The 23,179-nt window shown below is 39.6% G+C and overlaps 1 protein-coding gene across 15 annotated transcripts in view; it reads right to left on the bottom strand.

Moving 5' to 3' along the window:
• The window catches only part of LTBP1 (latent transforming growth factor beta binding protein 1), a 456,484-nt gene that overhangs the window by 173,488 nt on the left and 259,817 nt on the right, over positions 1 to 23,179 (bottom strand). For all 15 annotated transcript variants that reach the window (XM_024998486.2, XM_024998488.2, XM_024998487.2 and 12 more), the window contains 2 exons: positions 20,772 to 20,874; positions 16,518 to 16,589 (listed from right to left, as the gene is read on the bottom strand). In XM_024998486.2, coding sequence (XP_024854254.1) covers positions 16,518 to 16,589; positions 20,772 to 20,874 — 175 coding nt within the window. The remainder of the gene's footprint in view (positions 1 to 16,517; positions 16,590 to 20,771; positions 20,875 to 23,179) is intronic.

Here is a 23,179-nt window from a genome sequence, read left to right as displayed (position 1 = left end):
TCGACCTGCATTTCCTTTTCATATATTAATTAGCCACTTAGATGGAAAAGCAATCTCTTCTAACATGTAAATACCTACAGGAATGTTGTAGGTCAGTTAAGATAGCTTCGCTCTTAGTGCTCAGGGAGAATCAGTTGATTCTCAGAGGAGGATATGCTTGTTCCAAGGGCTGGGGGGCACTCACTGGGTGGACACTAAGCTAAACAAACTGTGGTTAGTCCCCCTGGACAGACAACTGTTCTGCCAAAATTGTCAATAATGCCCTCACTGAAAAACATACAAAGAGGGGATGAAAAATGAGCTTATAAGCACAGAAAGGACCATTTTGAAGTGAGGTTGTCTAAGGAATGATGGGGTGGAGCCAAGTGGTGGTTCCATGACAGGATTTGGAGGGTTTCATTCGCTCAACTCAGCATCTACACTGTCTACATCTGGATGGTCTCCTACTATCTCTGAGGAGGTTCTCCAGCTGAGCAAGAAGCAAAACAGACTAGGTTCCCCAGATTGCTGAGTATGGGGCTGTGTGCTTTGTGATCTGCAAGACCAGAGTCCTAGCATCACCATGTCTGACCAGGGCTCTAAGGTAAATTCATCAGATTTAATTGTGATCTGCAGACCCATCCCAGGAGCCTGGGCATCCTGCCTACCTCTTTTAAGCAAGACAGTTCCTTTACATCTGCTTCAAAAACGGAACTTTTGAGTTGGTATTTGTCAAGAAAATTTGAACATCACTGACATTATTTCTGTGAAAAATCACATTCTGGTTTCAACAACTCACAAATAAAAGTTTAAAAAGTATTCCATTCATATACTGTTCATTCCTAATATGCCAAATTTTTCACATCTAAAAATTGGATAGAAATTCTCTTATCTTTGCCACTTTATTCTTCTATCCCCTGCTTTGTTCTTGAGAGGATTGTGGGTAGCTAGATAGGGTATACCCTTTGTGTTTAAAAGAAAAAAAAGGACAAAAAACTTATGCCCCATTGTTTTTAATTTAGAACTCCAGGATTAATATGAAACATGAGCAATTATCTAAATGACTTTCTGAGGTACTCAAGCTCTTTAGTTCAGTCACTCAGTAGTGTCCAACTCTTTGCAACCCCATGGACTACAGAAGGCCAGGCCTCCCTGTTTTAAATAAGCTAAAGGAAAGTAAAGATTCACAAATGCATTAAGAACAAAACTGAAAGTGAACTATCTGGATGTGAGTGGTTTAAGAATTATGCTAAGAGAAGGCATTACCAGGTCAAAGTTTAACAATTATATGGAATGTAACTGACCCATTATGAATTATAATTCTATTTAGACTACAATTCCTTGGGCTATTTTCTTATTTAAAATTAAATAAAAACTTCTAACTTGATTATAACATCTATAAATTATTTACATTTGACAAATATAACTGCTTCAGAAGTGTCATATTCTCTAGGAACAGCCAATTTCCTTTAATGTGTTCTGATTAAATTGAAAGTACTGTAGTGCTTAGTCTAAAAAAACAAAACAATGGTAAACAAATGAATTTGGTCATTGTTTCCCTCTGTGGACCACCAAATTTCTCTGGACAACTGTGGAATTCTATTCTTTGAAAGAATGGTGTAACCACTTGCAAAAAAACCACAGTTTACTGAGTTCAAGAATGAAGGTCAAAATGAATGGCTGAAGGAACTGGCACTCAGAGCCATCACCCACTCCTATATGTCCGTCTGAGCTGCGGTGGTGGGCAGTCTAGACGCTTACAGATGCAAAAAGGAAGGGAGAAACTCTTCCAGCCCACTGTGCACCTTTAGAGAAGGCAAAACCAAGGGAAGGAGTACAGCTCGTATGATTTACATACTTCTCCATTCACTTAGAACATTTATAGCATTCTCTGCCCAGTACAGCCTCCCATGAACCTCTGGCCACTTATCAAGTTCACTAATACAAAACTGCTCTTCTTATAAATCTAAAAGGGTTGAACATTGGCAGCATTGCATATTGGGAGGTATGCATAACAAGAGACTGTTTAAACAATCAAATGTAACCCAGCCTCAGCATTTCAGCACCCAAGAACGATATAATAACCCAGTACAATGAAGCAAGGATCGTCACCATCATCTTTTGTATCTGTAGAGCGCACCTTCTCTCAATGGAACTTTGGAACCACTTTGGACCAACAGCAACATAACAGTTATTTTCAGCTTAGAGAGAGAACTCGGTCCAAGCTCTTATTTTTTTAGAAAAGGGGTTAAGGGAGAATGGGGAAATCTAACAGGAGAAATCTCTCAGTATGACCTAGTCTGGTAACTAGGATCTTAAACTATGTCACCCAGAGTAAGTCATTTATTTTCTCTTGAGCTCACTTTCCTCTCTCACAACACAGATAATCCCCACAGTTGCTTCCAGTTTAAATATCCTGACTTCACAACAATCTGCCAGTTGCCAAAGTTAAAAATGCCAAGGAATAAATAAAGTAGGACATTTACTGCAGAAGATATATCATGACTAGTATAAGTACCCTGTGGGAAATAAACACATTTTTATGTATCCATGCTCCTACAGGAAAGTATGTATCTTTAACCGAGTACTAATTTACTGCCTTTTTAGTGACGCACGTTTATCCAGGAAATGAGGCATGTCCAGTAACCAACAGGAATTAGGCACAAGGTGAGAACAGAACATGCAGATCTTTGCACTTTGCACTTTGTGAAAATGTGAAGCACTGTGGAGATTCTGCGGTGTCTACTCAATTTTTGCTGATGGGCAGAAATTCCACCACAATTCAGCAATCTGACTTCCAGTTGAAAGCAGAAAGAAAAAAAAAAAAGACAACAAACTACCTCTTGAGGTAAGTACTTTTCTTAGCCAGACAGATCATATGGCTATTCAAGAGGGATCACTTACTTTAGAGAAAGGAGGAGTTCACTCTCTTAAGAGCACATATGTAATTTTTAATCCTTCCTTGCCCCTCTTCTTTCCCAGAAGCAGCTTCACACCAGGTACACATACCCCTGAAGGCAAGTGACAGGGGACACATATGCTTAAATACTTTCATTTAAGGAATCAATTTCTAGATCTTAAGCCTTCACACGTTTCCTTCTCTGCACTCAGTCACTCAGGCACGTCTCTTTGCCACCCCCATGGATTGTATGTACCCTGCCAGGCTCCTCTGTCTACAGAATTTTCCAGGCAAGAATACTGGAGTAGGTTGCCATTTCCATGTCTAGAAGTGCTCTAAAACCACATAAGCCAATCTCCTTTCCTTTCTCTCCTTTACTCAGTGTCTACTTTCCCTCCAAGGCACACTTCTTACTCATCTGGAATCTCTCTAGATACACTGTCCTACAATGTGAAATGATCAGACATCAAACGAACAATTCACAAATCTCTTTCCTGAAGCAGAGTCCCAGGACAAGGGATAAGCCTGATCTCTTTCATAAGAAGGTCTGGTTTTGCCAATTATGTTAGATGACAGACATTATTTATAAATTAAGTAAGCCAACTCCGCTGCTCCAAAGTTTTGATGAAAGCGTTTAAAGTCCATATCTAATATCAATGTCAAAAATGAATCTACCTATGCCCATTTAATTTTTGATTTACAAAATGTAGATGTCAGGTTAAAAATGTGTGAACATCTACATTTTTCAAAGTAGGAGACAAGGCAACAAAAAAATATTTGAAGATCAACATTCTAGAGCAATTTTACCCAAGGTATTTTATATAAAACACAAGCTCTGTGAGACTTCTGCCCAAAGAAGGGTTTTGTGGTCGAATATGATTGAGAAACGTGACATATTCTGTATAATTAGCACATTAAAGACCTTGAGACGTTCTCTGGCAAGGACTCTTGGCTTTCTCTGTTTAACCTGGTGTTCTCCACTCATTTGGCTGTGGGCTCTTTTTTCACACACCATCTATTAACATCTAGCTGAACTGGTGGTTTGTGGAGCAAATTGTGTGAAATGCTGCTCTCTTGGGTCAGCCCCACAAACTTATATGGGTCTCCTTGTGGCTGTATTTGTTTCAACCTGGGCCCTGATGCAGTTGTTTATAAAACAATCATCAGGCTTCCCTAGTGGCTCAGTAGTAAAGAACCCACCTGCCAGTGCGGGAGACACAGGTTCAATTCCTGATCCAGGAAGATCCAACATGCAGTGGAGCAACTAAATCCATGTATCACAGCTACTGAACCTGTCCTCTAGGGTTCATGAACCAAAACTACTGAAACCCGCACACCCTAGAGCCTGTACCCCACAACAAGAGAATCTACCGCAACGAGAAGTCCATGCACTGCAACCACGGAGTAGCTCCTGCTTCCCACAAAAGAGAAAAGCCCACACAGCAACGAAGACCCAGCACAGCCAAAAATTAATTAATTAAATTAAAAAAACAGAAATCCTCTATCATGGGATGGATTCAATCACTGGACTCATCCAAAGGAAGCAAACTACTGTGGAACAATTCCCTGCCTCCCAATCCTTCTGTCTGCAGAGTAACATGATAAAAAGAACTGTTAGAGCCCAGAAAACAGTTTGCATTTATTTCTCAATACATGTGTGCTACACATGGAAGATGCACATCTCTGCTGGTCTTGGATTTCTGACTATAATCTATAGACACTACATTAATTTCTCCTTGAAACATTCATAGTACCATATCTATCATGGGCTTTCCTCATCACTCGTGATTCAACAGGCATCTTCCCATTGAGTTTACAGCTCCAGAGATTAAGGTCAAAGAGAGCTATTGGAAAATACAATGTGCTAATGACTCACTTCACCACTGTCTTTCCTGAAGAAAAGTGAATAAAATAAACAGACATTTCCTTTTTGAGTCCTATCCCAGCGATAGAGGCATAGGAAGAGGACACACTAGAAAATGATTCTACAATGGGTGGGAATGGGTCCCAAATTGAGTTTAAATGCTAAAATGATACTCAGGTCTGGATCAAAACTGTTTAAATTCTTACCCAAAATACTGTACCTATTTAGACCACAAAGAGCAGCAGGAGTTCCAAGAGAATCTCTAGGACAGTAAAATAACACCTTCAAATCAGTAAAACATATCAATTGCTTTGATCATCACTACTGCAAAACATGATTCAGCATCACATTAAGCACCCCCACAATTTCTGGCATTAAATCACTAAATACAGCACAGCTCTGAGATGAATCTGATAGGTAAGTTAAAAGAATTTTAAACATTTTAAGTACTTTGAGTAATTTAATTATCAAGTCTGGTTGACTCCAGCCTTAGTTCATACCTATTATTTTCTACTATAATTTCCCAAATATATAGCAACAACAATGGATCCTAAGTTTCATTTTTTCACCCACACTACTCTCCTATCAGATCAGATCAGATCAGATCAGTTGCTCAGTCGTGTCCGACTCTTTGCGACCCCATGAATTGCAGCACGCCTGGCCTCCCTGTCCATCACCAACTCCCAGAGTTCACGCAGACTCACGTCCATCAAGTCAGTGATGCCATCCAGCCATCTCATCCTCTGTCGTCCCCTTCTCCTCTTGCGCCCAATCCCTCCCAGCATCAGAGCCTTTTCCAATGAGTCAACTCTTCGCATGAGGTGGCCAAAGTACTGGAGTTTCAGCTTTAGCATCATTCCTTCCAAAGAAATCCCAGGGCTGATCTCCTTCAGAATGGACTGGTTGGATCTCCTTGCAGTCCAAGGGACCCTCAAGAGTCTTCTCCAATACCATAGTTCAAAAGCATCAATTCTTTGGCGCTCAGCCTTCTTCACAGTCCAACTCTCACATCCATACACGACCACAGGAAAAACCATAGCCTTGACTAGACGGACCTTTGTTGGCAAAGTAATGTCTCTGCTTTTGAATATGCTATCTAGGTTGGTCATAACTTTCCTTCCAAGAAGAAAGCGTCTTTTAATTTCATGGCTGCAGTCACCATCTGCAGTGATTTTGGAGCCCAAAAAAATAAAGTCTGACACTGTTTCCCCATCTATTTCCCATGAAGTGATGGGACCGGATGCCATGATCTTCGTTTTCTGAATGTTGAGCTTTAAGCCAACTTTTTCACTCTCCACTTTCACTTTCATCAAGAGGCTTTTGAGTTCCTCTTCACTTTCTGCCATAAGGGTGGTGTCATCTGCATGTCTGAGGTGATTGATATTTCTCCCGGCAATCTTGATTCCAGCTTGTGTTTCTTCCAGTCCAGCATTTCTCATGACGTACTCTGCATATAAGTTAAATAAACAGGGTGACAACATACAGCCTTGACGTACTCCTTTTCCTATTTGGAACCAGTCTGTTGTTCCATGTCCAGTTCTAACTATTGCTTCCTGACCTGCATACAGATTTCTCAAGAGGCAGATCAGGTGGTCTGGTATTCCCATCTCTTTCAGAATTTTCCACAGTTTATTGTGATCCACACAGTCAAAGGCTTTGGCATAGTCAACAAAGCAGAAATAGATGTTTTTCTGGAACTCTCTTGCTTTTTCTATGATCCAGCGGATGTTGGCAATTTGATCTCTGGTTCCTCTGCCTTTTCTAAAACCAGCTTGAACATCAGGAAGTTCACAGTTCACATAGTGCTGAAGCCTGGCTTGGAGAATTTTGAGCATTACTTTACTAGCATGTGAGATGAGTGCAATTGTAAGGTAGTTTGAGCATTCTTTGGCATTGCCTTTTTTTGGGATTAGAATGAAAACTGACCTTTTCCATATTCCTTCTTTCCTCCGGGAAAGAAAGAAACATCACAACAATCAATTCCCTTATGATAATGGAACTAAAGGGAGCTACAGAGAAAACACTAACTGTAGCGAATGTTGCATAAACTGCAAAATCACAGAAGAATGAAAGGAAAAGGCACTGAAAAGCTTTTACATCGAAACATCGATGGATATTACCACTTCACTAGTCAGTGTTCTGAATGTTAAGAAAAAGTAGTATTGGCCACATCTGTTAAGTGAAAGAAGTCACGAAACATAGTGGATAATTTGAAAATTCATAAAAAAGATAACACATCTATGCTTATAAGAGTTGGCACAGTGACCACTTCTGAAAAAAGGGGATATGGTAAAAACTGAGAAGAGACAGAGGGAGGGCTTTAGGGTGCAGGGGATCTTCTATTTCTTGATTTGAGTGGTAAGTACACAGTTATGTTCATTTTGTGATACTCACTCACTGGGATTTTCACTGTTCTATACATTGGTTACACTACTAACAAAAATTAACTATGTAATAAACTACATAATTTCTAATATCAGACTTTTTTTCACCAACAACATGGCCTCTTAAGTTTAAACATAAAATGATCACCCAGGTGGCATTAGTGGTAAAGAACCTGCCTGCCAAAGCAGGTAGATGTAAGAGACTTGGATTCGATCCCTGGGTCGGGAAGATCCCCTGGAGGAGGGCACAGCAATCGGCTCCAGTATTCTTGCCTGCAAAGTCCCATGGTCAGAGGAGCCTAACAGGCGACAGTCCATAGGGTCGCACAGAGTCGGACACAACTGAAGCGACTGAGCACGCACGCACAACCTCCCAGTAATACAAATAAAGATCTTCATTTCCTTTTTTCTCAAGCAAGACATAAACCGTCAAGGTGTCACAGAATGATTTCTAAAATAGGCCCAATTCTCTACCTCTCTTTGTATCCTTGTCTATACGACTTTGTAGCTTCTCCCAGTAAGAAGTAGAGTCTTTTCCCCACTCCCTCAATGTAGGTTGGCTTTATGACTTCCTTCAGCCACTAGAATACAGCTGAAGTGGCACTGTGTAAATTCCAAATCTAGGCCTGAAAAGTTTTAGATGAGAAGAAAGCTGAGCCAACCCAACTGAAGCTGTCCTGGACCATCCAGCATAAGGCAACCATCAGCTGATCACAGACCCTAGATGGAGCCCGGCTGAGATCATCCACAGCCTGCCTGGGTCAGCAGAACTGTCCAGCTGTCCCCAGCAGCGTGAGAAACACACGATTGTTTTAGCAAAGTAACTGTTAACTTGCAGGGGAAGGGGAGAGACTCAGGAGGAGTGCTCAAGAGGAATGCGAGGTTAAATAAATACCCTCTAGATCACCAACATTCTGCTAGTTAAGGGCTTCAGGATAAAACTAAGGCACAGTGCTAATAACGTAAGAGAAAAACACTTTACCTACAAAGAAGACACATTGAAAACCAGAAAATTTGCTATGAAAATAAACAATGAAGTGTGGAGAACTCTGATTTCTAAACCAAACTACTGAAAGCATGGAACAGGCTAGTACAACCTAAAGACTAAAAGAATCAGAGAGCATTACTATCCCTCCCAGCACTGCTGCTTATTGAGCAAGGCTTTAAGCCATGGTTTTCTAACTGTATCAAGCAGATGCAGTTGTTGTCAGGAATTGATAACATAGAAACCACCTTAAAAAGTACTACAGACTACTACATAAATGTTAGTAGTCCAAAGTGGGGAGCCCAGGCAGCCAAGGTTGACCCTTGGATACATACACTCTCCATACATACATACATACATACACTCTCCAGGTATGTCATCTTCCATTACTAATTTCTTGGAGACTCAGGGCTCAGTTTCACTGCAAGTTTAAAGAAAAATAGCACTACCTCACCGGGTTACTGTGAGAATGGTGACATAGCTGGAGCACCCAACCCAACAACTCCACTAAACAGGCATTCAATAAACACTAGCAAAATACATAGAGAAAAAAATGTGTAGGCAATAATAACCAAAAAGGAAATTGATTATTATGAGCCTGATGGGCTACAGTCCGTGGGGTCACACAGAGTCGGACACAACTGAGAGACTTTACTTTCACTTTCAGTAAACAGAAAGTTATCAAATTTTTTTATCCAAGTGTTACCATAAGGAGAAAAGCATCACATAAATAAAATCAACAGTCATTAGAGCAGCAGGTGGCCCAGCTAGTTCACCTCTGGAGAAAGTCTGGGGAAAAGTCGGGTGAGGATCTGGGATTACCAGAGGAAGAACTTAGGTTAAGGGTCAAGCTGGCAACAAGGATGTCTGTGCAGCACAGGGATCTCTGCTCAATGTCATGTGGTAGCCTGGATGGGAGGGGAGTTTGGGGGAGAATGGTTACATGTATATGTATGGCTGAGTTGCTTTGTTATCCACCTCAAACCATCACAACATTGTTAATCAGCTACACTCCAATATAAAGGTTTTTTAAAAAACAAAAACAAGGTTAAGCTGGGTTGGAGTGCTAGTGAACTTAGCACACTTTTAGTACCAGATGTTTCAGGCTCACTGTCACTAAGAGTATAATTATGTCTACAGTTCTTCACTGTCTACTTTGTTCCTTGACACCATCACTGCAATAAGGCCCAGAACAAGTTGAGTGGGCCTTGAAAGAGGCAGTGGGGGAGAGAGAGGGAAGGAAGATTGAGGAAGATGGGTAAGTGGGGAAAGGGGAGGAAGAATCCAGAGCACTCATCACAGTCGTCCCCCAGTATCCCTGGGGGATTGGCTGCAGAACCCCTTCTCTTCGTGAAGATCTCCAAATCTGCAGATGCCCAAGTCCCTGACATCAAAGGGCGTAAGACAGGCAGCCCCCCATATCTCCATGCAGAACCCACAGATAAGAAGGGCAACTGTACTAATCTGAAGACATTTAACTTTTCAGAAACATTTATGTCTCTGAAGACATCCATGAATATTTGGTCACAATCCAAACTCTTTGAAGGAAACCAAAAACGTCAATGGGGGAATCAAAAAAGTTAAAAGTTAATTCACAAAATATATCAGCTTTGCATGTATTTAAAATAAAACCTTGAAAGAAGCTGACACTCACTAGCCTGAGGCACTGTACCAAACCGATTTTGAATTTAGCCTGCCTCCACCCCCAAATACCTTGACAAGTCTCACCCATCCCCACTGGTGTAAATGCCATCTTTGATTTTCCAACTCAATGGGAAATTTCCTCTGACACTGCATAGTATCTGGTTCATTTCTTACAGTGCTTACTACATGCTGCCTTGATGTTATAGACTGACATGATGCCTTTTAATTATTTGTGAGAACAGTGATTTTTTTAAGGGTATGAACTGAGTGTTAATATACTTCTCAGAGTGCTCCCACTTAAATTGTCATTAAATATCCATAAAATAAAGGAATGCGTGAATGCCAGATGGTGAATAAACTTGTGTTGATGGGCTGCATAATTACAACAGATAAAAAAAGACTGAGGATAACTGTTAATTATATAATTTGAAGTCCTCTGAAAAGCTTTTCTATACTCACAAAGAAAAACAATTTATTATATATATGTTAGAAATCACATTCTGATATTGATTTCTTTAAATAAAAAAATTAAAAACCTCAGTCCTGATATGAACACTTTTTTTTTTTTTTTAAGTAGCATAGTAAGTTCATGCTTTGGCACTCACCCCTATTTCTAAATATATAAGAATTACTAAAATATTAATACATGATACAGGGAAGCCATTGAAACTCTGGGTCTACTGTCTAGAAAGCACCAAGAGAAGCCAGGATACTATCAACTGAGGGTAACAAATTAAATGTATCTATGAAAACACTCCTTCCTCAGCAGCTGAAATCCAGCTAAACTTCTCAGCATGCTTAAAATGTTGAATAAATACATTTTTAAAAAATGAAATAAGAATAGATAAGCTATGACAAACAATGAGATTTCAAAAATGAAAAATAATCTTATAATAAAAAGTGTAACAGATAGGGTAGAATCTAGATAGGCATAATAAAGCAGCAATTAGAAAACTGGAAGACAGAACTAAGGTATTTATGCATAAAGCAGCAAAAGAGACAAGAGGAGAAAAGGACAAAGGACGTGTTATGAGAGACATTGAAAACGGAATCTCCAACACTTGTCTAAAAGGAGTTACAGCTGGAGAGCACGGTGGAGAAGCAGTATCTGAAGAGATAACATCTGATCATTTTTCAAATATGAGGAAAGACTGGAGTCTTCAGATGGACAACACACTCTGCCTACTGAGTAAAATCAAGATAAATCCACATATAGACACATCATGGTAAAACTACAGAACATAAAGAATTAAGAGATGATCTCCAAAGACAGAACCATTCTCTACTAAGGAAAACAGTATCAAAAAGAAGTCAGAAATCCAGTGGTATTCTGTAGGTCAAAAGTACTGCTGGAAAATAACTGTTATCCTAAAATTGTATACCTGATTACTCTCATTACAGAATGAGTTCAAAATAAAGATATTCTCAGGCATGTAAAGTATATACTTCTTAGTGATTCTCACTTAAAGAACTGTTAAAGGCTGTGATCTCAAAATATAAATTAGCAAGTAAAAATATAGGACAGCCAGTTAAGCTTGAATTTCATACAAGCTAATACTTTAAAAATATATGTCCCAAATTATTTGCAGTTTACCTGGCATTCAAATTTAACTGGGCGTCCTATATTTTATCTGACAATCCGATCACAAAAGAAAACATGAACCCAGAAAGCAAGGATACAAGAAACAACGCTGGGTGAAAAAAACTGATACCATCTCAATAAACTCATTTAACTATTAGCCATACCAAAAAGTTGTTTCCATTAACTATACCTTTGGAAATAGTTCTAAAATGATAATCTCTTTTCCAAGAAAGTAATCACAAATCCATTTTCTTTTAAATATGCAAGCTGTTGTCATAATGGTCTTTGGACATCTCTACATTAAAAGAAGTGTAAATCCAATAACTGTTTCCTCAGCATGTACCACAAGTCATATTACAAATGATGCATGCAATTAATCATTAAAAAAATAAGAAACTGGTCTTAAAATTAAGTATCACTGTATCTCACCCTACTGTTTTAACCCAGCAGTATACCACAGGCCAATTCTTTTCTCCAGCCAAGCCAGTTTACTTGAGGGTCTTTCCTGTACTTTCTAGCCTCCTTCATTTTTCACTTTCATGCACTGGAGAAGGAAATGGCAACCCATGCGAGTGTTCTTGCCTGGAGAATGCCAGGGACGGCAGAGCCTGGTGGGCTACCATCTATGGGGTCGCACAGAGTTGGACACGACTGAAGCGACTTAGCAGCAGCAGCAAAGCACTCAAAGACCAGTCTTCCTCTACATATTCACCATAGTGCAGTCACAGCAATTTTTTTATGTTCACTTAAGAGGCCTGAAATGTAAGCTACAGTCCAGACAACCTCTTTATAACCAAGAAGTTCCATGTACACCTTCCTTATATGGACTATTCATCAAGACTGGTCAGTTTCATTTAATGACAGAGGTATGCCCCTGGGCGGGGCGGGGGTGGGGGTTAGGGGGAGTGCATTATCTTTTCTGTGGTCTGAACACAATTCAATTCCAGATGCACCTCGGAGCACTTTCTAGCAAAAAGAAGTCCTGCAGTGAAAGTTTTAGTAGAGTATTATTGTGTCTTAGTGTATCTGTTTTGTAATTTTATTTTATTAGAGCAGAACAACCAGTGTAATAAAATCAAGCCAAAAGAAAGTTATGTGGACAGCTCTTTTATATTTGCTTTAACGGGCTCATCTGGAGTGAGCTGAAATTCAGCTAGTTGGATGACTGAACAAAGCAAATTACATCCTGCTGATTCAAACTGATTTAATTACACTGAATCCAAAGGGCAAGACTGATGTCTTATTCATCATTCATCACATATCCTCAGTCTGTAGTTCAGGAGTGCCCCGCCAACTCATGTTTACGGGCTATGGGATATTTTTTAAAGATTTCAAGATTCATGAAAAAGAAATATACATACACTGGATTCTAAAAGCACAGACACTGTCTGGCTATGTATTTTGGCATTGCCCATAGCACCTCAGCACATGCTAAAAATGTAGAAAACAGTAGGTTGATTTCAGAGCTATAAACTAATGAAAGAGGCAGGTGATTTTAGAATGTTAAGAGAGATATTTGCTTTAAATAAAAGATTTCATTGAATAGACTGGTCCCCAAGTAATTTCAGAACCCAACTCTAGAAGTGAGATTTACACCTAATTTTTAAGAACACATTTAGTTCATGGCAAAGTGACAGTCAAGTGTTCTGTCGTGTCCAAATCTTTGTGACCCCATGGACTACAGACCACCAGGCTCCTCCGCCCATGGGATTCTCCAGGCAAGAATATTGGAGTGGGTAGCCATTTCTTTCTCCAGGGGATCTTCCCGACCCAGGGATTGAACCTGGGTCTCCTATATTGCAGGCAGATTCTTTACCATCTGAGCCACCAAGGAAGACCATGAAACAGGAGTTCCTATGATCACTGCCATGAGGTATTTCTTCATTTAATTCTAATTCTACATCAAACCTTCAGCATAATAATGAAATGACAAATGCTGCTCTAGATATCCACCAGAAATTTTAATTGAATTATTTGTTTTTATAAATGAAGCAAATTATAACAATTCCATAAATGTTGAGGGTAGTGAGGGCAGGTTTTAGAGCTCCATGTGTGTATATGCAATAAATCATTCCTTTGAAAACATAATTGCAGCACCACTAGAAAGGAGGGGAAAATCCAACTTTTAGGGCAATTATTTGAAAGCTTCTCAAATTAACTTGTGCACAGTTGGCTCTTTGTTACAGAGTACACGTTATGAAAAGTTGTTTCAGGCATTAATTCACTTAGGTGAAGGAAATAATGCAATTCTAGTTATTAATCACTTTAATTTTAAATGTGCTTTGTAAACTGAGAAGACATTAAACTCTAAGAACAATGTGGAACGCACAAGTAATTAGATGGTTAACGGGCTTCTTTTGAAAAACTTCAAAATAAAGAGCTTCAAGGCTCTAGGAAAATCCAAGTGTACATATGTAATGTGAGAAAGTTCTACCTAAGTTTAGTGGCCAATATCACAAAGGGAATGAAATTAAGCCCTTCACTCAAAAGTAATGTAATAGATTATGATGAATGAAGTCATATGATGTTATGAGTCAATCTACTCTGTAGTGTAATTTAGCAGTGCCTTCTTGAGGCACCATGAAATAGAATTTTCTGTGATATTTCACTCCAGAATTCATGCCAAAAAGTACAACATTGTTTTGCAAATATTCTCCTAAGACAAACATAAGCCAGGATTCGGCATTACTGAACATCAGTGTGACTGAGGTGGAACCATTTGATATGCTCAGTATGAACAAAACTTGTTAAAGGTCACTCCATACCAACCAAACCAGAAAAGGAAAAGACTAAAATCCTCAGGGAATTACTTGAAGGCTTCTCCACTTTATTTTGCTAAATGAGATGACAAATGATTACTTGCAAATTTTCACTTCCACTTCTATAGTGGCATTTTTCTGAACATGAACTGTTAAAACCTTGAACCAGCCAGTAGAAAGAATATATTAGATAACCATCCTTTCTTATTAAATCAAATATTAATTTCATTAACTTCTATTAGTTCTCAAAGCAGATAGTATATCATATTTACATTAGTAATACTTAACAGATACATACAAAATTGGTAAAGAGGTCATGCTGCACACAGAAACAGAGGTGGCTTGGGAATTTAATCCTGGCTGGGCCTCCTCATTATCTCTGTGATCCTGGGTACTCTCTTTCAGTTCCTAATTGGGATTAATAATGTCCAAATCCTATCCCACCCCAAGAAAATGAGTAAACTCTTCATCATTTGACATTCAGAGAAATTAGGAGCATCTGACATTTCTGGAGAGTTTCTAACAAGTAGTCATGCAGACTTAGAATGCTGAGGTATAAATATGGATCGTCCTCTTTCTACAGCTTAATGAAGAGACCAGATATACCTAATCAAAGCAACACTTCAGGAAACTACATGTCTATGGTCTAAAATTTGTGTGACAGACCAGTCATTTCTTTCTTCTCATGCACAACACCTCTATCCCAGGTGACAGAATAATACTGCTATCAGAATAAATTGACAGAGTCATTTAACATCACGTACTGTTCAGGAAAATCCCCCCTGTAGCATCCTGGGCCATCAGCTATTAGGGATCTGTCGGATCACTCCTAAGTGGTGGAAACTCAGTACTTCCAAAAGCATTTCATTACAATGATGGGGAATTCTAATCCACAGAAAAGGTTTGCACGTAGTTGTTATAAATATGCCTCCTTATAACTCCAGGCTATTGACTTTAGCTTTTGAAGTAATTTATAAGTCTTGTAGGACAGTTGACTAAACATTTAAAGGCATATTTCTAAGGTAGCCACTATATTTCTCTTCAGTCAACTTGGTTTATATTTCTCTTCAGTCGAACAACTTGGTTTATATGGTAGAATATACATTTAGCCATCTATTCATTCTTCCACCCATTTAGTTCAACCTTCTACCCATACAGTATGAACTTTTAATGATATCTGAAATTCTACTGATTCTTACATAATGTTGATTAATCTGCTACTCCCACATCCCTAGTAGTACTACAAGTTTGCAGATGTTTCTCAAAAAGCATCTTGAGCACTCTCTCCTTTGCCAATATTCTTTGATCTACAATGAGGGCTTAAAATATTTGAAGGAAAACGTTTTAAAGACGTGGTATATCTATGTGCATTTCAAAAGAAGATTCTTTCGAAGTCAGCAAAAGCTCTTTAAATCATAAAAGTTATACAGATGCAATATTGAAGAGACAATTCACTTGAGAGAATTCTCAGATAATTAAGATATTCCCATGACTTGAACCATTTTGATAGGGATTAACCTAAATATTGTTAACACTACATTAATCTGCTCTGTCCCTATAAACACATACTGGTCAAGGATAGAGAGTCTCAGACCACAAGTCAGAGGACATGTGCTGCGTTTTGATATGGATTTTGGTTCAATAAGACTCTTGAAAGCTCCTTCTCTGTTTATTGCAAAGTACACATATTTCCAAGTTACTACCACCACCTTCATCCTAGACATGTAGTGGGAAATTAAGAGCACTGATTGAACATCTCCCAAAGTAAATGAAATGAAATTTGCTATCATATATGGGTACTATAAGCTAGGCACCGGTATTTGGCCACAGAAAAGTCACTTAACCAGTCTGGACTTGAATGTCCTCACTCATAAAGCACAGACACTGAACTAAAGGATTTTTGAAGGTCCCACTGCTTGTATGTTTCTATATAGATTGAACAAAAGCAATTATCCTTCAATTAAAAAATTAAAAAAAAAAAAAAGAAATGTGTTTGCTCTGATATTTAATACCTTAATAGTTTGAGTAGCCAGAAACAGTCTGATGAGAGAAGAAAGGGAACTCTGTGGCCCAATCATATGTCAGTAAAGAAGTAATACTTGTAGGAACACGCATGTGCTCACGTGTGCACACACCCCATGTGGATCGTGCAGTCCATAATGTAATCCAATCTGCCGTGGATTTCAACACCAATAGATGGGGGGTGGGGGTGGGGAAGTTCCATAAAGTTTAAATGGTAGTGATGTAATTCTAGCAACCATACACTAAACTTCTTTTTCCTAAATGGAGTGAGCAAAAGGTGGTTCTCTGTGTGACCTTCACAAGCTGGGTTAATGAGCAAAACACAGCAAAAAAACTCAAGTTTCTAAAAGCAAAACAACCGTTGAGCTCATACACCAGTGAATTCACAGCTGATCTTACCTTGACAAAAGGTGTTGTTAACCCGTTTATAACCTTGTAGACATTCCATCATTTGATTATACCCATGATAAGCTGTAAAAAAGAAACAATGCTGTTACATGCTTAAATTCTTACAACCCTAAACTACTGTATGTGATAAGCAAAGGGATATAAAGCATCAGTGATCTTACTTCTAAGATATCAACCCAATGTATATCCATTTTCCTTTGTTTTTCAGTATATCTCATGTTTTGCAACAGACATAAATCTCAATTAGTTGTCAATCTTTATGTTCATTCAAAAACCATAAAACTGTTCTATATTTTCTTCTAATTAGTGACTCTTACCAAAAAATTCAGTTCCTCCCCAATGATTAACTACTGGCAGTTGAATTTTCTTATAAATTCAGAGAGGGTGATTGACATCCTGGTCTGCCTAGGACAGTCCTTGATGATACCTGTTGCTCCATCAAGGTTCATTAACAGCACTCCACTCCACTCTGAAAAGTTCCCCAGTTTAGATAATAAACTATATGTTCACTTTAATTATAGGCTCACATATTCTAGTATAAGCTGATTCTCTCTACCATGCAGCTGAGAAGAACAGGTGTTAAAGGAAGCTAGGAGATATAAAGAGCTGCTCTGATACATTGTCTGATCCAGCACTCAGAAAATTCAACCCGTCAAATGTTGAAGCCACCAATTTACCAACAAAACCCTAGCCACTGAAATTTTGACATCCTACTGTGATACCTGAGAGACTTCTTGGCATAAGTTCCAGGACCAGTTTGACCTAGGTTCAAATCTTGGCTCTGCCTATTGACAGCTCTGCCACCTTGAAAGACAAGCTTTCTGGGTCCCAAATGGAATTCTGTACAATGGGAGTATTCCCAACTGTTGAATAAGTCAGGGCTGTTGCGGAGTATAGAGATACTTTATACAAAATGCCTACCGTAGGGCCTGACAAAAGTATGCACAGATATCATTGCTTCCTGCAATAATGTATTCTTTTATTAAGATAATAGTGGACTGTCGTGAAAATAGGCTAAATGGTTAAACGACTTAGAAGACCTAAACAAGCAGTAAAACAAAAAAGTTCCAAGTAAAATGGAAATTTTCCTTTGAAAAATAAAATTATTTTGCCCCAACACATGGTCTTTATTCTCACCACCGAGGAATAGCATTAAGTATTTACTACTCTCATTCCTCTCCTCTATTACTTCCTTTCTTTGCCTTATTTCCTCTGCTAGAAAATGGTCAAAGTGAGGAATCTGGAAATAGTGGGTTAAAAGGAAAAAATCAGTATGTGGGGAGTCACCCATTCAGCCCCTTGGCCACATGTCCAGTCTTGTCCCATTTAACGAGGCCACCCTGTAACACGTTACCTCCAGAGACTGTGAGATCTCTGTCCGTGAATTGTTCAAAGTCAAAAGAGAGATTATTATCTCATTTAAAAATTAAGTCATTTACCTCAAGGCAGAAAGCCAGACCAGATGATCTTAAAGTCTTCCTCTGCTTAGAATTCAATGCTAATTTTCTTCAAAAAATGTTTAAAGGACAAGCAACTTGTTCATACCAAGTACATTTTTAATAGATTACAGACTCTTTAATGAAATCATTTGCAGATTTAAAACTAAGTTTTCACAGTAAGAACTGATCAACAATGAAAGGCCTTTCTGTATGTGGCTAAACAAAACCTTCAAAACATTAAATAAGAGCCACTTGAAAACTACTCTGAGTGGTGGCGGGTGGGGGGAAGCATGGAGCACAAAACCCTAGCTGCTGAAGCCAAGAAAAGTCTGCTGCTGCTGCTGCTAAGTCACTTCAGTCGTGTCCGACTCTGTGCGACCCCATAGACGGCAGCCCACCAGGCTCCCCCGTCCCTGGGATTCTCCAGGCAAGAACACTGGAGTGGGTTGCCATTTCCTTCTCCGCAAGAAAAGTCTGCTCTCTTCCAAAATGAGTATGATTTTAAAATAAGCAAAGAAAGTTTTTTAAATGACACAGGAAGAATATGACTCTGAGCGTGTTTCTTGGGAGTGGACTACATGGTAGGATGGCATAAACGGAGTAAAAGTCAAGATGTCAATAGCTTACTTCATTCATAATCCATGTTGCTCTTCAATTTATACATTAGATCAACCCATACAGACCTTATTTTCATTAGTTAAAAGTGATAGCAACTTTGTGCTTTTACTTTCTACTTAAACTATTATCAACATTAAAATATAGAGCTAACAAAACCATATAAAGTATTGAATTTATCCCCAAATAGTACAATTCTAGATAGAAAATGATGCAATACTGTGATTCCCTTTACTCTTCACTTCTGTCCCTGTCTTGCAACTTTGGGCTTTGGAAATAAGAGGAAAGACTGAAGCAACTTAGCAGTAGCAGCAGCAGTTCCTCAGTTCTTAGACTCAGCAATGGAAAACATATTCACCTTCATACTATTCTAAACTTAGCCCCCAAATGATGGGGAGACATTTTTTGAAAGGCAATGCTTCTTCAACATTTTAGACACAGATTTGTTTCATGGTCCGTAAGACTTCACAGCAAATGACAGAGCTGGAAGTCAAACTCAAGTCTGCTGCTGCTAAGTCACTTCAGTCATGTCTGACTCTGTGTGACCCCATAGATGGCAGCCCACCAGGCTCCCCCGTCCCTGGGATTCTCCAGGCAAGAACACTGGAGTGGGTTGCCATTTCCTAACCCTAAACTCCATGGTTTCGAAATCATACAAAACATCCCCTAGATGTCCCTTTGGTCAGCTTGTCAGGATAATTTTATGTAGATAGATCTTTTAGTGAGGTGGGACCATCAAACTCAACCCACTGCTGGAAATCGCATTGCTAATCATTATTGAAACCCAGAGAAAATTACCTGGAGACAATGTCTCAGTACTGAATGTCTTTATTTATATGGGGTTTTTTCCCCTGCTGCTGCTGCTGCTAAGTCGCATCAGTCGTGTCCAATTCTGTGCGACCCCATAGATGGCATCCCACCAGGCTCCTCCATCCCTAGGATTCTCCAGGCAAGAATACTGGAGTGGGTTGCCATTTCCTTCTCCATTTTTCCCCCTCTATATGAATAATTCATTAATTATCAGAAACTTCAGTAGGTGTTTCCAAAAATTATTCCTCTAAAGGAAGATAGGAGCAATTATCAAGGAAAAAAGTAAAATTAAATTAACTTTAAACATCAAAAGATTTAGAGAACAAGTTTGAGAGATAAGAATCATTTATGATGATGGAAGAATAGTATACAAGACAGACCAAAGGAGATTCTTAGGGGCAGTTTCTAGACTGAACAGGTTTTAAAAGGCAGTTGAGAATACCATTCAGATCAACAGATGTTTAACGAAGGATAAATAAAAATTATCCAATGGAAGCAAATGAGAAACTCCTTGCAGCATAAACTATTAAAAAATAACTATTAAAAAAAAATGACAACATATAAAAATATCACTTGCTTTCTTGGCAAAAACATGACAAGAAGAGGGAAAGCTCCACTTAAACCCAGCTACCTCTGTCTTTCTAAAAAGTACTAGGAATCAATTATCCAGAGCAGACACTATATTCAAAAACTGGGGAGAAAGTAACAGAAAGATGTAAATCTGGATTTATTCACATCAATAGGTTCTGGAAAACAAATTTTATAGACTAATCAATGCATGCAGATGTCAGTAGAGATTTATGTCTTGAAAAATGTGATAGTTTAACAGCAGAGACTAAGAGGAAAAGGGAGGAAGCACTGTGTCCTTCTGACTAAGCTTCTCTTTCACAAATCAGCAATCATTCCTTTCTCTATTTTACTTTTCTTTTCAGTGAAATTTGAAAACCTATAGCGTAATAAAAACTACAAGAGAAGTTGTGGATATTAATACACATTTAAGGAAACTTAACAACTGCTGATTTTTTATAGCAGCATTTCATTATCATTTCATTATCATTTCATTATCATTTTAAAAGAGACTTTATTTTTCTTTCATCTTAGAAAATAGAGCCTACTTATAGCACATCCCCTTTTAAAAGATTTTTTCTTTAAAGTAATCCGGCTGAACAAAAGGCAACCGATAACTATGTTTATTAAAAAGCAGAAATCGATATGAAAGCTTTCTCAGACTTGCAAGGTTTCTGGAAATGCAAATTATTGTACTATATTCTACAATTCAATGTGATTTCTTTGAAGTCTAATGTCTCACCATTAAAACAGTCATCATAAGAAAACAGACATGCTACATTAACTTGCAAAAGAATGATGAAACGTCACTTACATGGTTTCTTGGGGCATTTCTGGCATTTGTGAAAGCCCCAGGAGGTGCCCACAGTTCCACAGCAGTCCTCCTGCTTTGAAAGGCCAGGGAGAGCTTTGCCACACTGCAATGATGAGGTGTGAAATAGGAAAGTTAATTGAATGCAGGATGCCCAGCTCCAGAGCACTGGTGTGCTTCACAGCCACATTATAAAACAGTTCCCTTGTTGTTGACACAGAACCTGGGAGGTGGGGACTGTTCAGAGTGGGGGCTCTAAAACCTCAGAATGAAACATCAGTACACAATCAGTAGGACACTCAAGCAAACAAGCATATTTCCAAGAGTTCCTTGGCATTTTTAGAGTCTTCATACACCCTATCACTGTTCAGAGCACTTTATAAAACTTAACCTTCCAATGCCTTTTTTTGTATTTTTTTTTTCCCTTAGTAAGAAGGAACTTAAAAGATACTTTGAACTTTTTACATTTGAATTTTAACTGTCTACTGAGATGTCTGCAGTGGACACTCAGGGAACAGCTGTAAGGGTGAGGCGTGCACGAAGACCTTGAGAATACGGCACAGATCCCACCTACAAGAGGCCATGGGTCCTCCTGTAACACCAAGGCCTGGGCAGGGACAGAATATGACCACGGGCTGAGCCAGATCAGCCCTGGGTGAGACAAACACTCCAGACATCCATGCAGCCTGACCCAGGGAAGTCAGCCACGCTGGGAAGGTTCTGGCAGGTTTAAATCAGGCCAGCAGGCAAAGGAGCCTGGCTTCGGGGTCACCTGAGCACCATGGAGATGACAAATGCAAGGATCCATCTCATGTTCCAGTCAGCCAAGGTCAGAAGAGGCCAAGGGGCAGAATCCTGAAGTTAGACCTGCTCAGTGGCATTGACAAGACTTTAGAATGAAAGACTCTGCTTTGCGCACCGATTTTGAGGCCAATGGTGCAGGAAGGGCCACCTGGCTCCTCACTCCTAATATGCAGGCAAAGCCCAGATCTAAGGGGCCACTCTGCCTTCCCCTGCCTCAGCCTCTACAAGATTCTCCAAATGGCTTTCAGAGTCACCTTGGCTTCCCTTGTGGCTCAGCTGGTCAAGAATCCACCTGCAAGGTGGGAGACCTGGGTTCGATCCCTGGGTTGGAAAGATCCTCTGGAGAATGGAAAAGCTACCCACCCCAGTATTCTGGCCTGAAGAATTCCAAGGACTGTATAGTCCATGGGGTCGTCCATGGGGCCACAAAGAGTTAGACACGACTAAGTGACTTTCACTTTCACAAGACAAATCTGATCACATTACTCTGAATGAAAACCTTCAGCGACTCTCCCCTGTATGAAGACTGCAACCTCCCCAACATGATACGTGTGACGTTCTAGTTCTCACCTCGGACAATCTCTCTCTGTCCCCTCCCACCACTCTAAATCCATCCTTCAGGCACACTCAAGGACTCCTTATTCTTAACAGGCCCAGAGAACCCTCACCATGAAACCTCCTGTCTCCTCAATTTTAGTGAGTTCCTCCAACCATCCCCTTTACTCCATGACACTTTCTACACAGTTCTGCTGCCTCCACTATATATTTTAATCAAACACAGATGTATTTTATTCATCTTTATATACCAATGTATAGTACAGGTTGCAAATAAACTCTCAATAAATGTTAAGGGGAGGAAGGAGCAATCAGAAGAAACTAAAGAACAAACCAGTTTCAGTCCATTCAAGCAAGCAATGGTCCTGGGGAAAACAATGGAAACTAGCAAACTAGCCCAGGCTGGTGAGCAGCACTCAGGGGCAGAAAGTTGGGACAGGTGGTGACTCGTAGAAGGGCAGCAGACAGTGGATACCACTTGTCTGGCAGGCCTCCAGGGACCGCACTGCCTGCCCTCCAGGTCCACCCAGGCAGCATTCCCAACAAGGCTCTGACTACATGTCCAACTTGTAAAACAAAACCAGAGAAGGCAGAGCTCGGCTAATGAAGTTGGAGTTACATCATAGCTTTGAAGTCCTTAGGTTTTTGTGGGTTTTCAAGATTTCAACAGGATGTCGTATTCTCTCCAAAAATAGTGTATGATGAGCAGGAGGAGGGGAGGGGGGCAATGTGGGGAGAAAGTGAACACATGTACAAATGCAGAACCTCGGGGAGGAACAACACATACTGGCTGCATTCAGGTAGTTCCCAGGCTCCTTCAGCTTAATAACAGAAGGCTTAAACCTGAAATACGAAGCAAGGAAGAAGGAAGATGGAACAACGCTCCAGGCGTTAAGACTGCAAACAAAATGATATGTGAAGAACACAGAGGTCTCCACGGTTGCAATCAGCTGCCAAAGCGTGCTTGTGGTTTACTTCCAGTATGATCAGTCAGATTTATGTCAGACACCAGTGCACATCACATGTAGACCATTCTCATCCCAGCCCCTCTA

This window comes from Bos taurus, chromosome 11, assembly GCF_002263795.3.
Source record: "Bos taurus isolate L1 Dominette 01449 registration number 42190680 breed Hereford chromosome 11, ARS-UCD2.0, whole genome shotgun sequence".
Taxonomy (NCBI): Eukaryota; Metazoa; Chordata; class Mammalia; order Artiodactyla; family Bovidae; genus Bos; species Bos taurus.
The sequence above is the reverse complement of the archived record's forward strand: the minus strand, read 5'-3'. Positions and strand labels throughout refer to the sequence as shown.